This window comes from Calonectris borealis, chromosome W (genome assembly GCF_964195595.1).
Source record: "Calonectris borealis chromosome W, bCalBor7.hap1.2, whole genome shotgun sequence".
Taxonomy (NCBI): Eukaryota; Metazoa; Chordata; class Aves; order Procellariiformes; family Procellariidae; genus Calonectris; species Calonectris borealis.
The window spans coordinates 52,568,667-52,583,939 of NC_134351.1; the positions used below are offsets into that span (position 1 = coordinate 52,568,667).

The following is a 15,273-nucleotide window of genomic DNA, read 5'->3' on the forward strand; positions in this document are numbered from 1 at the left end:
TTTTGAAATATAAGTGGAAAGCACTCTGGAGTTCTCATCCATTTATCATATAACACTTGATTATTATAGTGATGTGTATAGACCTTGTTTTAATATGGTTTGGTTGGGGTTGCTGTGGGAATGATAACTTTTTTTAGTTATCAGTCAAAACATTTTAATAAATGATGTCTTTCCATATTGAATTAGTCTTTTAAAAAGAAGAAATGTATGACTGATCACACATTCAAACAGATGGATGTGTTATATTTTTTTGTCATTTAGCACTCCAGTTGTAAATACGCCTGTAACTTCTGACTGCTTGTCCTTAGAAATGTAAGGAATGCAATTAATTCATCTCTATATGTGTAGAATATAATTTAAAATGTTAAATTTATTTTCATAATTTTTCCCAAAATGTCAAGGCTACAATTTAAAAAAAAAGCCCACTATTCAGGATAATCCCTATTTAATGTGGGATATATGCTTAAATGCTACTCTGAATAAAGGTGAACTTAAGTTCCTGCTCAATTTTTTCCAGAACCAAAGTCTAATTTCCTGGCCCTAACTTTGAACTTAAAAGCTTGAAGGAACAGATTATGCACATGAATAACTTGCCATTAAAGTAGCTGGCACTTCCCACACATGCAGGGGCCTGTTTCACAGAACATTTTGAAAGCCTGAGGACCCAAGCCTACCGGAAGCTTGAGATTTTTAAAAATAAAATACATTGGAATGAGAGAGAACCCATAAGTAGCTGGAAGTTTTCAAAATGAGCAAGACAAATGATTCACTGTCTGGAAAATCTGCCTTCAAGTTAAGCCTATTTTATTTACATGCTAGAGAAGGTTAAGAGATGCTTTGTCTATGGTTAGGTGCCTGCATGGGAAAAAGTTTTCTGATAGTAAAGAGATATTTCAGTAGCAGGTAAAGCTCAAAATGCAACTCATCAAAATTTAGACAAGGAATAATGTACAAAATGTTTAATAATGAAAATAATTACTATTGGAACAGGTTACACTAGAATATGGTGAATACTTATCACTTTAAATATAGATAAGATGTCTTTCTGAAAGACCTGCTCTAGTTCAGTAATACTTCATGAGATTGATGAAGTAATTAATGGTGAATTTTAGTGGTAATGAACACTTCTTGACCTGCATTATTCAAAAAATAAGACAAGCTGATCATAATAATCATTAAGATCTCTGGTTTTAAAATCTATGGATCTGTGGCCATGGATATATTGTCTTCAGTGGCAATACTGGTGACATATATTCACATATACTCCCCAGTGCCTTGTTCCCTCAACTATTTGTAGTGCTATGCTGTTGCCAAAGCAGGGAAGTGTTTCTTTTTATATATATATATACACACACACATATAAAACTTCTTAATTTACGATTTTAAAGGATTTGTTCTTTGAACAGGCCACAAAAACTTGTCTCAGTGAAGTGAGAGGGTAGTGTAGTAGCTGGAACGAGCAGCAGGAGGCAGGACTTCAGTCCTGTAGTACTGCTGTAGACAAGGTATTGTCAAACAGTGGAGTAAGATTCAGAATTATGATTCAAATTATGTATCATGTTATAATATCATGTTAAGATGGGAAAGTCTATGGTTGCAGTATATAGTAAGTTGATCTTAGTATGATGAAATCTTAACCTTTTAATTTTTAGCATACTGTATCCTTTTAAATTTGACCTTTTCTGTCTGATTGAAGTTTGACCTAATAGTATTTTCCACTGAAGCAAGAAAAAAATCTGGATTTAAACATTATTTTTGTAATATTGAAGTATATTTTCTTACATACTAATCAGATACTTGTATGCTTTTATAAAAAGGCTTATATGTCTAATATTAGACAGTTGTAAGAAAGACTTCCTTTTTCATTGAGAATTACTACAGTAAAAATACTATTTGATTAGCTTATTAAAAGGGGAAAGCAAATTGTATTTATGCACTAATTGAAATATAATCTGAAATATTTTCCAGTTTTGTGCTGTATATTGAGTGAACTCATTTTAGTAGCATAAACTCTTTGGATAATACTGTAATAATTAAAGGAGGATAGGGAAGACATTTTAAAACTGTCTACAGGGAGAATAAGTGGTTTTAAATGTACAGATGGTTTTCCATTGCTTTTGTGGGTTTTCCATTTAATGTGGCTAATTATGTGCCTTCTTTTACTGTATGTCCCATTGTCTATCACTTTCAATGTTTTTGCTATTCTAGCTCTGCAGCTAAACTACAGTTAAATTGTAAATTTATTTTTAATGCTGTCATTATAGAATTAATCAAAAGATGTATTAATATGGGGGGAAGAATGGGAATAGGTATGGTTGTCTTTACACATTTGTATTAGGAGTAATACTACTGTATAATTAGTGGTATATAATACTTTTTCTTTTAAAAGTATTATTCTGAACCCATCTGATTTTTTTTTCTTTTTTTAAGGATGGATCTTGCTGTCTGTGTAAACCTCCAATTTTCGTTTACTTTGAGAGCTCTGGATATTCAAAGAATGCTCTGACAGGCTGTAGGGGTGATATCCTGTCCAATGAAACTAATGGCAGAAAACCTACTGAATGATTGAGATTTTACTCCATGGTTGCAGAGAGCAGAAATTTTGTTTCTAATTCACATTCAAAGTGTGCACAGGTCTTTCTCAAATACTTGGAGGAAAAAACATTGAGGCCTTTCTTAGGATTTTATTCTGGGATTTTTTTTCTTTTATTGAAAACATTGATTGTTCAGTAATTTCTACTGTTTGCAATGTAGCTTATTGGTAAATCCACTTCTCTTATTTCATGAGCAGGGAGGAAGGTAAATTGGACTTTGAAAGTGGGATCCTGCAGTATATATGCAAGCAAAATGCCTCCCTGACTTCACTGGGGAGGTTTGCCTTCATGGGGACTTCAGGATGAGGCCTTTAAGTAGAAAATATCCCTTAGCCATGACTGAACTAGATATTTCTGTTGAACTTAAGGCAATCTATCAGAATTTTTCTGATCAGCCTTTTTTGCTGTCTTGTCTTGAGTCATTTTTTAATGACATCTATTATCAGATTGAAATGGCGATTGAGACACTACAAAAGTCTGATGGTCTTTCTACTCACAGAAGCTCTCTTCTCAACAGCCATGTAAGTTGTCTCTTCTTTCATGAAAGCTAATCTCTTGCTTGTTCTGCATGCTTAGCCTGCCTCTAAATGTTTGTTTTAGTTTATTGCTACTTTTTGCTTTTAATCTTTCCATTTTAGTTGCTTGTAATCTACATCTTCTGTCACTATATTTTGTCAGGTTAAGTGTCATGAAATATTGTAAAGTGCATTTCTTTTCTGGGTTCTGTATTGTGTTAACACAGCTTAACGTATTTGCCTGTTCTGCAGGTCCTAATGTAAATGTAAAAAAAAAAATCAAATAATTCTTAAGTAGTCTGGGTTTGACATTTTAAAATAATTTTCTACAATTCGTAGAAAATATAATAATTTAGGAGCAGGTGAAGGGGGAAAGAAGCAGTACACACTTTGAACAAAAAATATTCTTTAGATTTCTTTTAAAATATTTCTATTATTCTGAATAAGTTTATTATAAGATAAGAATTCTGAAGATCCATTTGATGAGATAAAAAAATTAATCTGTTAGTCTCTAGTATGTTTTATTCTTTTGCCTCTTGCTTTGTTCTGTCTTTGCAAATCCTGTAGTTAGGAATTTTCCATAAAAGAAAGCTGAAGATGTTTGCATAAAAAGATGATTGCAAATATAGTGGTAAAGCCATTAAATATAACTTTTAGTAAAGGAGAAAGGCTCAAAGTTTAATCTTCAGTTTGTTTTTAAACAGTGCTAGTCTTTCTGGAAATGTTATGTAAACAACATGGTTTTTTCTTCAGTTGGTATAAATAGTTTTGTATTTTTTAATGCTGCTAAATTTCTATACATACTGCATCCTTTTTGCTTCTCAGCCTTACTAACCAACATAAACTTACATATTTTTTCAGATTCTTGTATTCCTTTACCAGAGAAATGTAGATATCGATTGTGATATGAATGTATGAGTATATTGGGTAGAGGCTATACACTTATTTTGATTTGTTGACATTCCCCCCCCAAGAATGTGGTAGTATGGAGGTGAAAACCAAAATTGTTTTGTCAAAGTTTATCATCATGGTAGAAAAAGACAGCAAGAGCCAGTACAATTTCTTGGAAGAGAATTTACTTTTCTTAGAAAATGCTAAAATTGGGTGAGGGAAATTGAATTCTGTAAAATGTGAAGAAGGACTTTTAGATCATTATGGATGGTTTAAAATAATTGTTTCGATGTTAAGACAACCTAGAAATATGCTAAAATTATTTTAATATCATAATTACATGGATGATAATTTTTTTTGCAAAATGCCAAAAATCTGTCTTTAAACTTAGATACACAAAGAATTTATAAGTCTGCCTTGAATCTGACAAGGAAGTCCAGAATCTTCACACTGAAAACAGTAAGAATTAAAGGACAAGCTTTTCTACATCAGAAAACTGTATTCCCCTATTTCCTGTGTCATGCACTAGTTAAAAGATCATGGAACAGATCCTCCTGGAAGACATGTTGAAACATGTGGAAGAGAGGGAGGTGATTAGAGACAGCAAACATGGCTTCCCCAAGGGCAAATTGTGCCTGACTAATCTAGTGGCCTTCTATGATGGAGGGACTGCATCGGTGGACAATCGAAGAGCTACGGATGTCATCTACCTGGACTTCTGTGAGGCCTTTGATACAGTCCCCCGCACCATTCTTGCTGCTAAATTGGAGAGAGAAGGATTTGATGGATGGACTGTTAGATGGATAAGGAAGTGGCTGGATGGCCATGTCCAAAGAGTTGCAGTCAATGGCTCAGTGTCCAAATGGAGATCAGTAATGAGTGGTGTCCCTCAAGGGTCCGTACTAGGACCAATACTATTTAATATCTTCATCGATGACATAGATAGTGGGATAGAGTGGGTCCGAGGAGGGCCACGAAAATGATCAGAGGGCTGGAACACCTCTCCTATGAAGTAAGGCTGAGAGAGTTGGGGTTGTTCAGCCTGCAGAAGAGGCGGCTCCGGGGAGACCATATTGTGGCCTTTCAATACTTAAAGGGGGCTTCTAAGAAAGATGGAGACAAACTTTTTACCAGGGCCTGTAGTGACAGGACAAGGGGTAATGGTTTAAAACTGGAAGAGGGTAGATTTAGATTGGACATAAGGAAGAAAGTTCTTTATGATGTGGGTTTTGAGACACTGGAACAGGTTGCCCAGAGAAGTTGTAGATGCCCCATCATTGGAAGTGTTCAAGGTCAGGTTGGACAGGGCTTTGAGCAACCTGATCTAGTGAAAGGTGTCCCTGCCCATGGCAGGGGGGTTGGACTGGATGATCTTTGAAGGTCCCTTCCAGTCCAAACCATTCTATGATTCTATGAAAATATCTTCCTAATAATGATATTTGCATCTGTCTGTTATGGTAGTCTTATCCTGATGTTTCTTAACTGTTTTGAGGTATTTTCAAAACTACTGAAAGACAAATAGAGGGACCTATTGTTGATTCTGTGAAAAAAAAGACCTCCATGCATCTTGCTGTAATAATTGTTCTTTCCTAGCCTCAGTCATTTTGGAAGAAATTAATGGAACCCAGATCAAACTTACTGGATGTTTTCCCTATTTTTAAAACGTTTATTGAGTTATGACTCAAATAAGGACAGTAAATATGGTTTTAGTCCTATCTTCTTCTTTAAGCTGGCGTTTTGTCGCCTAAGTTAATACCTCTTCATTTTAATGATTTTTTCATTTTCCTCTATTTTATTTCCTTTCCTGATTTCTTTCTGCATGCAATTGACTTAACTAATTTATAATCTAATGTTTTCTAAATATTGAAGTTTCATTGAAGTTGGAGTCAATTTACCCGTTCTCTGTAAACCATTTCATACCATTCCAATGTTGTTAATATTATAAATCAACAAGTCAGAAATCAAAGTCCGGACATTTCAATTTTAGAATTAGATTTCTGCAAATACAAAAATATGTTTAATATTTTTCCTAGGCTTTATTTCAGAATTGTAAATGCTCAAGATAAAATACATTTGTGAATGTTAAGACTTTTTTAATAATGCATTTATATCTACAAGTTGATATAAGGATGATGAACTGCACTTTTTTGTTATGTTTATTTAAAGTGCAACATTATCTGCATCCATCTTGGAACCAGTTAGATCTTGCTTCTCCTGCATCTTTACATAGAGGTCTTGTTTAGAAACCTAAGCATGATAGTTCTGGTGATGATTTCTGTAAGAAAGTAAACATGAAGATGGTCTTTGAAAGATCTGGAGTAAATGTTTTCCTTTTTTTTTTTGCATTTTTCATGTATTGTGCTTGGTAAATTGCTCACAACTGACTTAAACAGAACTGTATGTCCAATATATTCATTATAATCTAAATTTTACTAGTAGTTCTGCAATAAAGAAGGGTCAGAGTGGAAACATATTTAATGAGTAATGGGCATTAAAATATTGATATTCATGTTCTTTAAATGACAAGTTATATCGAACATTAGTAGAACAGAATTTGTTCAGTGATCTATTAGTAAATAACCCTGCAGAGTAGCATATTAAATGTCACATAAACTTTGTATATCTTTTACTGTACTTTAAACACATATCTTGGTCATATTAATTGCTTTGGTGGACTAAATTGAAATGGATTATACAACTGTGTGAGGCTCCAGCATATTGGAATAAAATTTTGTTCCAAATGCCAAAAACAAATCCATGGCTTGGGGATTTATTGGATGCTCAAACTAAGCCCAGAGTTTTGGTAAGATTTGTGAACCTGGAAAATTTGGATGTTCATGCTGATTTGTTTTGGTATAATTACTTTCTTAATTAAGTAGTAAATGCAAGCAGAAAACAAAATTTGGGAATTATTCAAGCTGAAATTAAGGGGAAGTTCCAAGATATGAAACCATGGGGGGAGGGGGGTGTAAGCTAGGTAAAATGTTAGCATCCCCAAAAAACTGAAACCACAGAATTTACATATGACCACTATAAAAATATTTCCATTTTATTCTGTTGTTCTCCTATACTGTTAAATGTCATTAAAGTGACCATTTTACTTGGGTTTTGTGTGTATGTTAGTTACTATTTGTTCTATACAAAGGTACAACGATGTATTAGAAACTGTTTGCCTACATGCTTCCAAAATTGCTCAACAAAATTCTGCGTTAAATTACATGGAAAAAAAAAAGAATACTAATTCTGTTCCTCTTTGAAGTCATAGAATCATAGAACAGAATCATAGAATCATTAAGGTTGGAAAAGACCTCTAAGATCATCGTGTCCAACCGTCAACCCAACACACCATGCCCACTACACCATGTTCCTAAGCACCTCATCTACACGTCTTTTAAATACTTCCAGGGATGGTGACTCCACCACTTCCCTGGGCAGCCTGTTCCAAGGCTTGACCACTCTTTCAGTAAAGAAATTTTTCCTAATGTCCAATCTAAACCTCCCTTGGCACAACTTGAGGCCATTTCCTCTCGTCCTATCGCTAGTTACTTGGGAGAAGAGACCAACACCCACCTCGCTACAACCTCCTTTCAGGTAGTTGTAGAGCGCAATGAGGTCTCCCCTGAGCCTCCTCTTCTCCAGACTAAACAGTCCCAGTTCCCTCAGCCGCTCCTCATAAGGCTTGTGCTCCAGGCCCTTCACCAGCTTCGTTGCCCTCCTCTGGACATGCTCCAGCACCTCCATGTCCTTCTTGTAGTGAGGGGCCCAAAACTGAACACAGGATTCGAGGTGCGGTCTCACCAGTGCCGAGTACAGGGGCACGATCACCTCCCTGCTCCTGCTGGCCACACTATTCCTGATACAGGCCAGGATGCCGTTGGCCTTCTTGGCCACCTGGGCACACTGCCGGCTCATGTTCAGCCGGCTGTCAATCAGCACCCCCAGGTCCTTTTCCTCTGGGCAGCTTTCCAGCCACTCCTCCCCAAGCCTGTAGCGTTGCCTGGGGTTGTTGTGGCCGAAGTGCAGGACCCGGCACTTGGCCTTGTTGAACCTCATACAGTTGGCCTCGGCCCATCGATCCAGCCTGTCCAGGTCCCTCTGCAGAGCCTTCCTACCCTCCAGCAGATCAACACTCCCGCCCAACTTGGTGTCGTCTGCAAACTTACTGAGGGAAAAGTCAAAGGCAAACAGGCTACAACAGAAAGGGATTGGGCCCACAATATTTTATAGATTTACCAGTTATTTTTGATGTCATCTAGATTGCTTGTTACCTTATATTTGATAGTTTCTTCTTTGTATTTGGAAGAAAATAAACCCTATTCAGTTAAATGAAGTACTGGGTTTTTTTCATTTGTATTTTTTTAATTTCAGGTGAAGAGAAATAGTATAACATTCCAGAATTAAAATGTATTAACTTATTCCTTTTAGTTTTTTCCTGCAATTAATATAAATTACATCGATTATTTTATTTCCTTGGAGTTCCAACAATTCGTCTCCAAAGCACAAATAACTTCATAAAATGTTAATGTATGGCACTCAATCTGAAACATTTTTAGAAGTGGAGCTATCTGAGGTCACAAGTACAATGAGTTTTGTTATTTCCTTGTAATTCTAAAAGATACTAAGGCATCACGGCATATCTAGCATTGAAAGAGATTTAAAGAGATTATATTTGCTTGAAGAACAAAGTCACTGTATTAAACAGGCCTTAAGAGTGGTCTAAAAAATATCAGAGGTCTGTGTTGTACAATTAAGATTTTTTTTAGTAGAGTAATACTGAATTTATATATGTTCACTCTTTCATATTTGATATAGCTCCAATGGCTTTTAGACAACTATGAAACCGCAGAAGGAGTGAGTCTCCCCAGAAGTACCCTTTACAACCATTACTTACGTCATTGTCAGGAGCACAAGTTAGATCCAGTCAATGCTGCCTCCTTTGGAAAACTCATACGGTCAATCTTCATGGGATTACGGACCAGAAGACTGGGAACCAGGTTTGCGTTAATGAAATCTTAAAGTATAATAGAAAATATCAATAATAATTGTGAACGTGAAGCTTGTATGTTAAAAACAAGCAAGCAAACAAACAAATAAAAAATATTTAAAACCTTACTGTTAAGGGAGTTGCCAAATCCAGTGGACTACAGGACCCAGGGGACTCCCGGTCTGCTATAGACAGATTCTGTGGACTCTTAAGACCCAGATAACTACCATCTCAGTCCAATGGATGCAGCTACTGCTGTTCCCATTTGCAGGTCCAGCTAGTAGTGAGACTGAACATGTGTTCCAAAGATGCAGATAAACACACACACAACACTAACACAGCTAACCACACAAGCTAACACAAAGCAATGCCTTTACCAGTACCCACATAGATGCCAATAGCACTCACATAAACATGAATGCAGATAGCCCAATTCTGTTCTTCCTCTCCAGCTGATCAGGACTGAAGTTGACTAGTGAAACATACACAAACCCTCACTCACTCACAAGCGTACCCCATTTATGGAATTGTTTTATTCACCATGACTGCATAAGTCATTTATTTGGTTTTTACTTTCCTTATTCTATTTAAATGAAGTCCAACGGTCAAGTGCTGGAAAATATAGTTTAAGTGAACTGATTTCCAGAAGCTAGTGGAGTTATACCAGTTTTATACTAGAGTGAGAGGAAAGTCAAGCCTAACTTTCTGCTTTCCAGTCAAGGCAAATTGTGAAGTGAGTATGATGTATATGCCTAAAACTAATGTTATTTTTGTTCTTTCATAAAGGGGGAACTCCAAATACCATTATTATGGGATTCGTGTCAAACCAGATTCTCCCCTTAATCGGCTACAAGAGGACATGCAATATATGGCTATGAGACAGCAACCCATGCAGCAGAAACAGAGGTACGGTGTTAAATGAAACTACTTTTTCATATTTCTAGTTCTTGGAGACTTACCTGTCCTCATTTATGTGGCAAAGTTGAACCTCTAATGGAAATTGTTTAACTTCTCTTGTGAAAAATAAAGGTTTGTCAGATCTGCAGTTGATATCACTGGAGTCTGATATCAGTAGACATGAGAGAGCACATACCTAAAAACTCATAAATTTAAAAAAAGTGATAATAAAAGTAAAATATGATGCAATTCTTCTGAACAGACACTTCTTGGCGGTCTTGGGTTATTTTCCCACAAGCTGGAAAAAGAAGTAATAGGAGCTTTGAATTTCAAATTCTGTTGTTAATTTTCATTACTTTAAGCAGCACATATATAAAATGATAGAAGAGCTTGTGATTAGGTTCAGCTTTGTGTTGATTTCCTCCTCCTGGCAAGAACTGATGTATCAAAACCCCGGACTTGAGGAGAGAAGACTTGGGCCTCTTCTGGGCTCTGCTTGGAATAATCCCATGGGAGACAGTCCTACAGGGCAAAGGGGTCCAGGAGAGCTGGTTGATTTTTCAAGGATCACCTCCTCAAAGCTAAAGAATGGTCCATCCTGACATGCAGGAAGTCAAGCAAAGGTGACAGGAGGCCTGCATGGATGAACAAGGAGCTCCTGACAAAGCTCAAACATAAAAAGAAAATATACAAGAGGTAGAAGCAGGGTCAGGGAACCCAGGAGGAATATAGAGAGACTGAATGTGCAGGGATGGTGTTAGGAAAGCCAAAGCCCACCTATGAAGGACAAGATGATGATTGGGAGTTGTCAGCATGGACTTATGAAGGGGAAATCATGCTTGACCAACCCAATAGCCTTCTACAATGAGGTGACTGGCTCAGTGGATGAGGGGAGAGCAATGAATATTGTCTATATTGACTTTAGCAAGGCTTTCAACACTGTCTTCCTGTCAGGGAGCAGCGAGGGCTGGCTTCTCCCTAAGGGATGGGGAGTTGGGAGTCGAGCACCATGATATGCGCAGCAGGGGCCTCACCAGCCTGGGCCCAGTCCCGCAGTATCCAAGTGAGGTGAGCAGGGCAGACCTGGAGATGGTAGTCAGATTCAACCAAGAGTCCAGATCATCAGACAAATTTGTGGTGATGAGGCAGGTCCAAGGTCAAGCCAGGAAGTTAGTCCACAAATCAGACTCGGGTCTGGTGAGGATACCCAGGGTCAGACACAGTCCATTGATCACTGGGCAGGTCCCTAGTGGCAAGGTAGGTCACTAGTGGCAAGACAGGTCCAAAGTCAAGCCAGAAAGCCAATCCATGGGTTGGGGTCCAGATCAATGGGATCCATAGACAGCCACAGGCATGACTGTGGCTGAGCTAGAGATCAGTACTCCTACAACATAGTGATCTTATCAATGTGTATAAATACCTGATGGGAGGGAGTAAAAGACTGAGCCAGACTTTTCTCAGCAGTGCCCAGTGACAGGACAATGGGCAATGGGCACAAATTGAAAAACAGGAAATGCCATTTGGTTGGAAGGCACCTCTGGAGATTGCCTAGTCCAACCCCCCCAGCTCAAAGCAGTATCAGCTAGAGCAGGTTGCCAAAGACCGTGTTCAGTTGGGTTTTGAATATCTCTAAAGATGGAGACTCCACAACCTTCCTGGGCAAACTGTTTCAGTGTTCAACCACCCCTAGAGTAAAAAAGAAAAAAAGCATTTTCTTATGTTTAAGCGGAATTTCCTGTATTTCAATTTGTGCCCATTGCCTTTTGTCCTTTCACTGGATACTAATGAAAATAGTGTGGATCTGCTTTATTTATTCCATCCCAACAGTATCTATATAAAGTAGTTTTGAAGATCTTTGTTCATCCCCTAAATCAGTTCAGGTGTGCAAAGATTTCAGTAAAATAAATTTCAAAATCCCAGGCATTCTAAATAGATGAAATGCAGAGAGCAGGGAGCTAGACTCTGTGTGATATTTAAAAGGCAAAAAACTTAGTACTGTCTCTTTTCTGTGCAAAATCAGATATGCCAATATACTGTTCAGAAAAGAGGTGTTTATCCAACAGAAAAATTAGAAATTTTCATTGAAAAAATTGGGAACTTATGAAACAACTGTTATCTATGCAATGTTTTGTGTAAAAACTGCCAACTTTGAAGTTTTTGACTTAAAATTTTTTGATGGAAAACTAGACATTTTAAAAGCAAGACTAGATGTTTTCATAATATTTTTATCACATTGGAATATGCTTATCATAATAGTAATTTTAATCAAAAGTTTAAATATATATATAAACCACCAGTATTTCTTATTCTAGCATGTTTAATACAATTTTGTTGTTCTCTAGCATGCAGAAATCTTTACTTTTACTTTTTATTTCTGTTGATATCCTTATTTTGCAGTTTTTAGGATACAGCAGGCAGCTAAACACCACACAGCTGCTCTCTCACTCCCCTCCCCCAGTGGGATGGGGGAGAGAATCAGAAGAGTAAAAATGAGAACACTTATGGGTTGAGATAAGAACAGTTTAATAATTGAAATAAAATATAATAATAATAATAATAATAATAATAATAATAATAATAATAAGTAATTAAAAGAAAGATAACAAAAAGAGAGAGAAATAAAACCCAAGAAAGACAAGTAATGCAAATGAAAAAAAAACTAAACCCAACTGCTCACCACCTGCGGACCGATGCCCAGCCAGTCCCTGAGCAGCGGCCCCCCGGCCAGCTTTCCCCTAGTTTATATACTGAGCATGATGTCATATGGTATGGAATATCCCGTTGGCCAGTTTCGGTCAGTTGTCCTGGCTGTGCCCCCTCCCAGCTTCTTGTGTATCTCCAGCCTTCTCAGTCTGTAGAGCATGAGAAGCTGAGAAAGCCTTGACTCTATGTAAGCACTTCTCAGCCATAATGAAAACATCTCTATATTATCAACACTGTTTCCAGCACAAATCCAAAACATAGCCCCATACTAGCTACTATGGACAAAATTAACTCTATCCCAGCCAAAACCAACACACCCTGAAATGTGTAGCGGGAGGGGGAAAGCTTGAAAATATCCATATATTTGCTCGTTTATTTTAATGCAAATCAAGATTCTCATGTATGTACTAGACCTCAGAAGTTAGGGTTTGTGGGGTGGGGGGGAGGATAAAAGAGCCACATGTAAGAAAAACAAACAAACAAACAAAAGCATGCATTAAGCTGCATTGTATTTTTTTAAACACTCTGTATTTCCAAACTAAGACTTCAGCCACAGTTATGAAGTATGCTTAGTATATATTTGAGAAGTTTGGTATATATCTGTATATTTGTATAAAATTTATCTTACAGTATTTAGAACTCTTAACATGTTTTAACATGAGATAAAGGACTTAATACTATAGTTTGAATCATTAGGAGTAATCTTTCTTATTTTCCAGTTTTATTAATGTTTCTAATTTTATTTAAAAACTAAAAAAAAAGTTTTAACATCTGTGCAATAATTCTCTTATAAGAAGACATTCAGAGCAAAGACAATCTAAGAATCACAAATGTTTCCTTCTCCCTTCTAATTACTCAAATTGGGAAATGTTATTTATCTTTTGTCCACTGTGTTAGCTTTTTCTGTTCAGTTGTATCAATTTTATCCCCCCTCTATCAATCACATCTGATTGGATAGACACTTCTAGTTCTTGACTTCTTGACAAACAGTGTAGGCTGAATTTATGCTACAGATCACTTTTCTTCATTCTTTCTTAATTTGAAAGGTCATGCAACTTTCCTAGTTGTTTCACATTGTATTGGGTATATGTAGCAAGGTTTTGGTAGTGGGTAAGGGGCTACCCTGTGCCGCACACAGCTGGTTCCAGCTGGCTTGGCAACGGACCCAATGCAGGCCAAAGCTGAGCCAATCAACAAAGTTGGTGGTGCCTCTGTGAAAACATACTTAAGACAGGGCAAAAAACACCAGACACGCAGAGGAGGGGTGGAAAAAAAAAGAGTGAGAAACAGCAGTACGAACACCAAGGTCAGAGAAGAGGGAGGGGGAGGAGGTGCTTCATGGCGCCAGAACCGGTATTCACATAGCAGCTTGTGGAACAGACCACGCTGGAGCAGTTGGATATTTCGTGAAGGAACTGCAGCCCGTGGAGAACCCATGCTGGAGCAGAGAAGTGTGAGAAGGAAGGAGTGGCAGAGAGATACTGTTACGTACTGACCATAACACCCTCCCACCTGCCTCCCTGAGCTGCTCATTGCCTCACTTGAAGGGACTGCATGTAACCTGTGGCAATAACAAGGTGGGGAGAAGAGGAGTCTGGAATGAAGGCATGAAGCTGAGACTGGGAAAGGAGGGAGGGTGTTTTAATATTTGTCTTTTTGTTTCCTGCTACCCGAATTAGTAATTACATTTTTATTTTAATTGGCAATAAATTAACTTAATTTTACCCAAGTTGACTCTGTTTTGCCCACAACAGTAATTGGTAAACAATCTCCTGTCATTATCTTGACCCATGAGCTTTCTTGCTCCTGTTTTTCCTATTTTCTCCACCTGACCCACTGGGGCGGGGGTGGTGTGAATGGCTGAGTGGGAGTTTCACTGTTAGCCAAGGCTAACCCACCACAAACATGAATATATCCAAAGACCTGCTAGAGGTATGCTTGTGTTTGGTGTTTGACATGGGCCTGAATTCAGGGTCTGAGATTTCAGGCATGAATTTCAGTTGAGCGGCAACAATCATTGAGCTAATTCAAAGGTGGTACTGCTAGTTGCTGAGTCCCAGTTGTGGACGACATGAGCTATGGGAGCGCTACTTCTCTGTTCCAATAAGAAATAAAAAAATAGTAAACGTAAACTACAGATGACTGTTGCTCACAGTCCCATCTCCCAGCTGAGACAGTAGCATGGACACAACAGACACAGATCAAGAGATTTAAAGTACCTTTGTACTGGAATAGAAGAGAAGAAATGCACAGGTAGGGACTTGCCTCACCTATATAGGTAATAGTCCTGCCTTTCAACTGGAGCTGCTGTATGGCTCAGACTTCCAAATGGAAGGCTGCTCTGCCTTTGGCATACTGCTGCTAGATGGTTTATGGGAAGGAAATGCCAGGATGTTTAAATAATTGAATTCACAGAATCACAAAATCACAGAATGGCTGAGGTTGGAAGGGACCTCTGGAGGTCATCTTGTCCAACCCCCCCTGCTCAAGCAGGGCCACCTAGAGCCAGTTGACCAGGACCGTGTCCAGATGGCTTTTGAATATCTCCAAGGAGGGAGACTCCACCACCTCCCTGGGAAACTTCCTCCAGTGCTCAGTCACCCTCACAGTGAAAAAGTGTTTCCTGATGTTCAGACGGAACCTCCTGTGTTTCAGCTTGTACCCATTGCCTCTTCTGCTTTCACTGGGC

At 37.9% G+C, this 15,273-nt stretch overlaps 1 protein-coding gene across 1 annotated transcript in view; it reads left to right on the plus strand.

The window, feature by feature from the left end:
* Positions 1-15,273, plus strand: part of LOC142074883 (transcription factor RFX3-like) — a 178,641-nt gene that overhangs the window by 130,655 nt on the left and 32,713 nt on the right. Inside the window, exons 5-7 of the mRNA XM_075135817.1 lie at positions 3,041-3,115; positions 8,813-8,994; positions 9,771-9,890. Coding sequence (XP_074991918.1) covers positions 3,041-3,115; positions 8,813-8,994; positions 9,771-9,890 — 377 coding nt within the window. The remainder of the gene's footprint in view (positions 1-3,040; positions 3,116-8,812; positions 8,995-9,770; positions 9,891-15,273) is intronic.